The sequence below is a fragment of the Camponotus floridanus genome, unplaced genomic scaffold, assembly GCF_003227725.1.
Source record: "Camponotus floridanus strain SB8 unplaced genomic scaffold, Cflo_v7.5 scaffold171, whole genome shotgun sequence".
Taxonomy (NCBI): Eukaryota; Metazoa; Arthropoda; class Insecta; order Hymenoptera; family Formicidae; genus Camponotus; species Camponotus floridanus.
Genome location: NW_020229294.1, coordinates 367,914 through 376,530, shown reverse-complemented (window position 1 = coordinate 376,530; position 8,617 = coordinate 367,914). Strand labels below are relative to the sequence as shown.

At 42.1% G+C, this 8,617-nt stretch overlaps 2 protein-coding genes across 2 annotated transcripts in view; both read left to right on the top strand.

Annotated features, from left to right (window-relative positions):
• The first annotated feature begins 395 nt into the window (after positions 1–395).
• LOC105258043 lies at positions 396–1,889 on the top strand. The gene has a single exon (XM_011269097.3). The coding sequence runs from the start codon at positions 396–398 to the stop codon at positions 1,887–1,889; it is 1,494 nt and encodes a 497-aa protein (XP_011267399.3).
• Positions 1,890–4,701: 2,812 nt separating this feature from the next.
• Positions 4,702–8,617, top strand: part of LOC112637507 — a 34,946-nt gene continuing 31,030 nt past the window's right edge. Inside the window, exon 1 of the mRNA XM_025407382.1 lies at positions 4,702–4,753. Coding sequence (XP_025263167.1) covers positions 4,702–4,753 — 52 coding nt within the window. The remainder of the gene's footprint in view (positions 4,754–8,617) is intronic.

Genomic DNA, 8,617 nt, shown 5'->3' with positions numbered 1-8,617 from the left:
TCACCAATCTGACGTTTCACCTTCGCAAGACCTTAGAATTGGTTTCAGCCCCGATAACTCTGTGGTCAGACTCCCGGGTGACGCTCCAGTGGATCCAGGGACACGCTTCCAGATGGAAGACCTTCGTCGCTAATAGGGTGTCCCACATCCAGGAGAAGCTTCCGGAAGCGCGATGGCGACACATCCCGGGACGAGACAACCCCGCCGACTGCGCGTCTCGGGGAGTAGAGCCCCGGGACCTGATCAGCCACTCCCTCTGGTGGACAGGACCGTCATGGCTCCCCAAGGACCCATTGCTCTGGCCACAGAGCGACCACGCCGAGCACGAGGTCGACGTGCCGGAGACGAGAGCCGTCGTCTCCAACCTGACGACCCAGGAGAAGACCGAACCTGAGATGCTTCTCAGGTTCTCCGACCTCCATCGCCTCCTAAGAGTTACTGCGTGGTGTTGCCGATGGCGAGGCAACCCACCGAGCTCCAGGGAGCACCTCCCCCTCGCGCCTGACGAGCTAGAGGCAGCCCTGCTCCGTTGGATCCGCCTGGTGCAGGCACATCACTTCCCCAAGGAGATCGCCGCTCTGAAAAGGGGCAACGCGTCAGTCAAGGGTCAACTGTCGAAACTGACCCCCTTCCTCGACAATCATGGCATTATTCGAGTCGGGGGCCGGCTGAAGCACGCTGTGCTCTCACCTGATGAGCGCCATCCGATCATCATGCCTCCAGAGTCATGGTTGACTCAGCTCCTCGTCCGGGCACACCACCGGCGAACGCTCCACGGCGGGGTCCAGCTCACTCTTGGACTGCTCCGCCTACGCTTCTGGATTCCTCGAGGCCGCTCCCTCGTCAAGGGCATAATCCACCGGTGTGTGACGTGCGCGAGATGGAAGGCTGCAGCACCGCAGCCTATAATGGGCAATCTCCCGACGGCACGAGTCACTCCAGCACGCCCGTTTCTGCGCACCGGGATCGATTACGCCGGACCGATCTTGATACGAACCGCAAAGGGGAGAGGTCACAAGGCGCACAAGGGGTTTATCGCCGTTTTCGTCTGTCTCGCTACCAAGGCCGTGCACCTGGAGGTCGCGTCAGACTACTCCACCGAAGCCTTTCTCGCTGCGTTCCGGCGATTCACTTCCCGTCGGGGCCTCTGCGAGGAAGTCTATTCGGATTGCGGCACAAATTTTGTCGGCGCCAATCGGGAGCTGCGCCTTTTGTTCCAGGCGTCGTCATCCGACGGCCGGCGCATCGCTCACAGTGCCGCATCCGACGGGATACAGTGGAAGTTCAATCCGCCGGCGGCACCTCACTTCGGCGGGCTTTGGGAGGCAGCGGTGAAATCAACCAAACACCATCTGCGGAGAGTCCTCGGAGACACGACCCTCACCTTCGAGGAAATGTCTACCTTCCTCGCGCAAGTGGAGGCGTGTCTCAACTCCCGTCCTCTTCAAGCCTTGTCCGACGACCACGACGACATCACGGCACTCACTCCCGGTCACCTTTTGATCGGGGCCCCGCTGCTGGCCGTGCCCGAGCCCTCGCTGTCAGACTGCAATCCAAACCTCTTGGCCCGCTGGAAACTCCTCCAACGGATGCGCGACCACTTTTGGGAGAGATGGTCTCGAGAATTCATTAACTCACTGGCTTCCCGGCCAAAGTGGCTGAAGGACACCGTCAGCCCCTCCGTAGGCGACCTGTGCCTACTGCGGTCGGACGTCACACCGCCGACCAGATGGCCACTCGCCCGGATCGTCCAGCTGCACCCTGGGGGTGACGGCGTGACACGAGTGGTGACAGTGCGCACCGCGTCCTCGGAACTCCTCCGGCCGCTTGCCAAAATCGTCCTCCTGCCCGGAGCCAACACCACAGCACCAACAACCCCGGTCTCGTGAGCGTGAAAGATCGCATTTTTTTTTTCATCCTCCTTTTTTTTCTATTCATTATAATCACTGGTACTTACCGCGACATCACCGATAAGAGTACCGCGCGTAATCACCGCTTTCTCACATGCGATAATCACACGCGAACCGCGCTACCACTCTTCATTCTTTTCTCACCGACACTTCACCTCACTTGAATCGTTCATCACCCGCTGTCACTCAAGCATCACTGCACTCGCGAGATCATCCGCTAAAACCCCTTGCAATCAGCTCACCGCATTCACTGTATATTCTTCATTACCGCACCACTTCATATTACGGAGGATTCTATCCGACTGCACAACACGTGCTCTCGCGTGACGTCACACATTCCATTGATTGATCGCGATCAATGGCTCGCCGATAGTATCAGTGCGACATCTGTCCGTACCCGCGCCCACCCAGGAATTTCGTCACGCACTGACGAGGCGGGCGGGATGTTCAAAATGCATAAAGTCACGGAAACCGCATAATTAAAGCCGCATTTCCCACCTCATAATTTCGAGGATTTTGGAAAGTCAACGGCGGTCGAGAATCTTCTCGAGACCTCTATTCTTTAACAAAAACCCGACCGTTCGAGCAATCTCTGTTTGCGCCGCGTATAAAAAAACGCTCGATAACAACATTGTCAACTGCCGCCGGAATCCACGAGGCGAACGGGCATGCGCGCCCGTGATGGCCAATCAGCTGATCCAAAGAGTTGCGCGCATGTCAACAGTGAAGAATATTAATTCTGACCTCATCGGCGGCCAATCATGTGCGGCGCCGTGGGGTCACCGCCACACTTTAAAATTAATTGGGCCACGTCGCAACGGAGCCCAAAATCCGCCCCAGTATATAACGGGCCCAGCGCGCGGGCCCGACCAAGTCTCGCACTTTACGCCTTTTCGCTCACCTATTTCTATTTCGACGCACCGCTAAAACATTACACGACCGCTCTTTTCTCACGGATCACCGCTTTCGATTTTCGGAAAATTCTCGAACCTAAACGCACGACGACAAAATTCTCGAACCTAAACGCACGACGACCGCTATCTCTTTGGACTTCGCTAAACCGCTCGCTCGCTTCACCGCACGCGATATCGCGCACGATAATCGCACCGCTTCACCGCACCGCTCGTTTCATTACAAATTACCGCGCACTGGACACTTGTAATTCTTTCACCTTTTCTTTTACTGTGCACTGACTACATTAAACTTCTGTTATTTTTATTGAAAGTTCAAAGTTACTCTTTCACTACACGAATCCACTATCCACGATTCACTGCCGGACTTCCTCGCGAACAACCTCCTTAAGGCTTTACAAATTTTTATTATAATAGGTATAGGTATATTTCAAAAGGGATATTTAAATGTGGCTTTTATTTGTTATAACATCGCAATATTGGTTCTTTCAGTGATTATTGAAGAAATTATCCCGCTGCAAGTATTCGTAAATTTCGATAAAATCTTCATCTGTTAATCCTGCGAGGGGTTGGACGTTGCTTGGTAAGACCAGGTCCTCTGGCTCTCTATCCGGGTAGAAATTTGGTTCAGGATGATCTTGAATTTGGCCCTGGTTGGATGGACCAACCTCCGGTTCTGTTCTTCGTTCTACGTGTGCTTGTTCCTCCGGTATGGGGGGCAGATCTTCCTGTGTCCGGACTGGCGAGTAACTAGGATTGGATGAATCCTGGATGGGAGAGTAGTTGGGCGATGCCGTCCTGGCTCTGGGCAGTTGTTCCTCGTGAATAACGCTGGAGGATTTCGGGGAGGACGATAAGGGTATGCGCGGGGGGCAGCGAAACTATGTACTGCTGAGTACCTAGTTACTCTGCTCACTAAATTGTTCTCGTCGGCAAACAATTGACGAGCTATAGGGAGCCTAGGTATAGACCGTGAGGCTCGACGGCGGCGTATACCCGCGGCGCGGAGGGGAATGTCACGTCTGACGGGAGAATTTCGGCGGGGGTTAACCATCTACCGAGGGAATATGACCATTTAGTATGTTTAATACGATTAATTTAACACTAAGAGGGGGTTTACTTACGATGATGCGTAGAAAGACACCTGTTAAAATGAATGGTTATATGAAGTAAATGTAATTACCACAAAGTGATTCATGGAATTAGGATCAATATTGCGGATTAATGGATTACTGTGAGATAAACGAATGTTGGTAATGATAGTATATCTCTACTTTGCACATATAATGACCGAAATGTTCAGCGAGATACAAGTCATTAGGGTACAACAAATAACAATTTATTTGATGTATTTTGAATTTCCAGGAGCATGCGGCTGCACCGAGAGGACTGGAGATTCAGGGATACAGACAAGGATACGAATAAGAGCGGCTGGCTTACTTAGGATAAGTATAAAATTCATGAAATGTTTTGGTAGTTAGCTTGTAAGTCAGTGCATAAATTTTATTATTTCGAGGTCTTCTAGGAGCGAGTCTTAGATTCTGGTCCTCTAGGAGCGAGTCTTAGATTCTGAGTCTAGTATCGATGTGCAAGACGTCACGTCACAGCGGCACAGGATCCACGGAGAAATTCTTCCAGAGAAGCTCTCCGTGAAAGCGGCAGAGGAGTAGAATTTGCTACCCAATGCACATCGAGTGACTAACTCGAACGACGCTACACTCTAGGATACGCTTAGAGCGTTCTCAGAGGATCGGTTGAAATTTAAATTATTCAACTCAAAAGAAAAAAATTTAGAGTCTGTATACGGACAGGTAAGATTCAAGGAAAATTGTCATACAACGAATGATAATTTATTTAGCATATTTTGAATTTCCAGGAGCATGTGGCTGCACCGAGAGGTCTGGAGATTCAAGGATACAGACAAGGGTACGAGTAAGAGCGGCTGGCTTACTTCAGATAAGTATAAAATTCATAAAATGTTTTGATAATTAACTTGTAAGCCAGTGCATAAATTCTATTATTTCGACAGATCCTCTAGGAGCGAGTCTTAAATTCTGAGTCTAGTATCGATGTGCAAGACGTCACGTCACAGTGGCACAGGATCCACGGAGAAATTCTTAAAGAGAAGCTCTCCGTGAAAGCGGCAGAGGAGTAGAATTTGCTACCCAATGCACATCGAGTGACTGACTCGAACGACGCTACACTCTAGGATACGCTTTGAGCGTTCTCAGAGGACCGGTTGAAATTTAAATTATTCAACTCAAAGAAAATTTAAAGTCTGTATACGGGCAAGTAAGATTCTGGGAAAATTGTCGATTTATCTAGAATAAATCGAACTAATATACAAAGTTATTATCAAGGTTGATTAAGAATGATTATTATTTTATTATTTCCTTACCGGATGACGGGATTCGTGGATGAATAAAGGCACCGCTGCTCCTTCCCTAGATTGCTCGACCTCGGTGAGAACCTGAAGAAGTGGCAAGGCAGCGCAGAGAATGGCCAAAGACTCAGAGGTTGCTGGATGATAGCACTTTATTAAAGTGTTGGTGTCGATACAGCTCTCTTAATAGAAATTGAGACTAAGTCTCGAAAGAAAAAAATCAAAATCGCGACTAAGTTATTTTTCGAATATGCTAAGGTGTCCGGTAGGCTTCTAGGTTTTTCTTCTTCGAGAGCTGGAGATCTAAGAGCTAAGAGCCGAGAGGACCGAGAGTTGGAGTTTTTATAGCGTAGAGGGGCGGAGACTTGACGATTGAATGGTGTAGAGGAGCGAGACTTGACGCCCGAGGTGCCTTAAGTCCCTTCCTCTGGTTCGATGATTAATGGTAGGGAGAAGAGGTGGGCCTCTTCGGTGATTGGTGGGTCGGCTGCTGGAGCTATCCCTTCCTGCTATGAGTTTGCGATGTGGTGGGTGAGAGTTTTGTGGTAGGGATTGCAAGTCTTGAGTCTTAGATTTACTAAATAATTTTAGAATAATTTTTAATAATGATTTTTAACAATCAGAATTTTTTTTACAATATCTTGTTTATGCTATTAGAAAATTTGAGTTTGATTTATAGCAGTTGTTTAAATTTTAAGTGATATTTTGGTAAATTCTGATGTATTAAACCATTATTATTACAATGATTTTTACAATGGTGCATATATAGTTAAAATTAATAATTAATAATTAATTAATAATTAGTAACTTAATAATTAGTAATAATTAGTAAAGAGAGGTTTAGCATTTGGATTGCTATAAGAGGTTTTTCTTTGCAAGTTCTAACGCAACGGATGCGAAGATGGCTTATCTCTTTTTCTAAAAATAGATATGCTGGGTGTCCTTCGAAGAATGCTCACCACATTCTTTCTCTTTATAAGACACGTTAGTAACAGTAATATTTTTTAAACGAATTACCTTTTAAAATTCGTTTACGTGGCTTAAACTGGCATATTACACGTAATATTCCCAGGTTTACTAATTATTGAGATTTATCATTTACAAGATATTTTTTTATTTATTTAATAAAGGCTTCAACAATTAGAATTTTTTTGTGGTTTTATATGTACATATTTTAAAATTTTCAAAGTCTACTTTTAGTGATTGCTCAAGTCTATGAATAATATTTTAATAAATTCTAATGCGTTAAGCCATTATTATTACAATAAATTTTACAAAGGAAATTAATTATCGCTTCGCTTAATAATTATTATGTCGCTAAAAGAAATTTTATTCTTACAATTCTCGGAACAACGTATGAAAAAGCGGCTCGTTTTACTTGTAAGAATGATCACGACGGATGTGCTCGAAGAATTCATTGCACGCTCTACCGTGATCTTTTATTCAAGAGGTCTTTTGATTTTGACAATATTTTATTCTTTGAAGATTTTCGTTTGGGCGACTTTTATATTAGCATATGTATATATATATATGTATATGTATTCGCATATTGCTTATGAAAATTGGTTTTGGCAAATTTTTACTGAATCGTATTTAATAATCATTGTATAAGATTAATAATTATTGTATAAGATCATGGGTTTATTAATATTAATTATTTGTTAACATTCGTAATATATATATATATATATTTTCTTGCGTGCTAATATATGTTAATTTGTCGCGGCGGCAGTCTATCATGTCTTTACTTTCGTTTTATTGCTAAATTTGTTACAAAAATATATGCATATAGTATGCATATATGTATGGGGATATTCTTGGACAAGTTAATATATATATGGGTAAATTTCTATCGCGACACTCATTTACTGTATTTATACCTTTATTTTATTGAGCTTCGTTATAAAGTATATATGCGTATATGCAAATTTATTCAATTTATATGTTACATATAGTATGCATATATATGGGGATATTGTTGGACAAGTTAATATATATTTGTTAATTTTTATCGCGACGCGTATTTATTGTATTTATACCTTTATTTTATTGAGTTTTGTTATAAGGTATATATGCGTATATGCAAATTTATTCAATTTATAGATTATATATAGTATGTATATATATATATAAAGGTGTATATTTTTATATATTAATACATGTTAATTTTTCGTCCTGACGATTGTTTATTACGTTTCTACTTTTATTTTATTGGATTTTGTTATAAAATATATATGTATATATGCGTACATGTAGTCAGTTCACATGTTACATATAGTATGCATACATATGTATATAGAGGTATATGGTACTGGATAATAGTGTAATATTAATAGAAAATGCTTTGTTAATGCTTAATTATAAAAGAGAAGTCGATGTATTAATTTGGTTTGCACTCATGCGAGCGTGAATTTAGATCTTCCCTCTGCCTTTAGGTCGGGCGAGGATGTTTAAAAATTCCAATGGAGATAACGCGACGTGCTGGACTTGGCCTTGCACGTTTGTTCGACTCGTAGAGTTATACGCATAATATTCTTCGTACGATATTATTCGTAAGTACACATATTATTTCTCTATTCTTCTCGTGTTTTCACGTTTTATTTTTCTTGACTTAATGATATATGTATATTATGCATGGTAGAGCTTGCTGCTATTATATTCATTATTATAAAATTTTTTATTTTTATTTAGTAAAGTTTTGAGTTTTGATTCTATGTTTTGAGTGTCATTTCACACGTTATGCAGCTGGGCCTTATTCATTTCTTGGAAGATTTTAGTCTTACATTATTAAATTTTGCATATGTTCATATGCACGTATGTGTATATATATATATATATATATATATATATATATATATATATATTTATGTAGAAAGGCAGGTTTCAGGACGTGTTTTAAAAACGTGATTTTTGTGTATAATGATGAAGTAAATTATGTTTGGAAGACTTTTTTGTTGATATAAATCAATATTTTTCGAAATATTTTGAAATATGTATGGATTGGCAGTTATCAGGTCAGTTATATTTTTAATTAAAACAGCAAGTATCTTTTTATTTAACGATTATATTCTATATATTTGATACCAATTAGTAGATTTTGATCAATTTTGTATAGTAAAATAAAAAAATTAATAAATTATATATGATTTTTTCATAAGTCCTTAAATCTGCCATTTTACCGAATTATTCTTTAGAGAAAAGGCAGTTTTCAGACCGTTCATTTTTTCAATAAAAAAAGCAAATAATTTATTTTATTTGAGTTTTTTGCAATTGAATATAACAAATTACATTAATTGATAATGTAATAAATTACTAAAATGCAATATTAAGTAAAAATTTCGTATAAAAGTGCAAGTTCTGAAATGTACCATTTTGTTAAAAATAAATTGTACGTTAGGGTAGTTTTCAGGTCT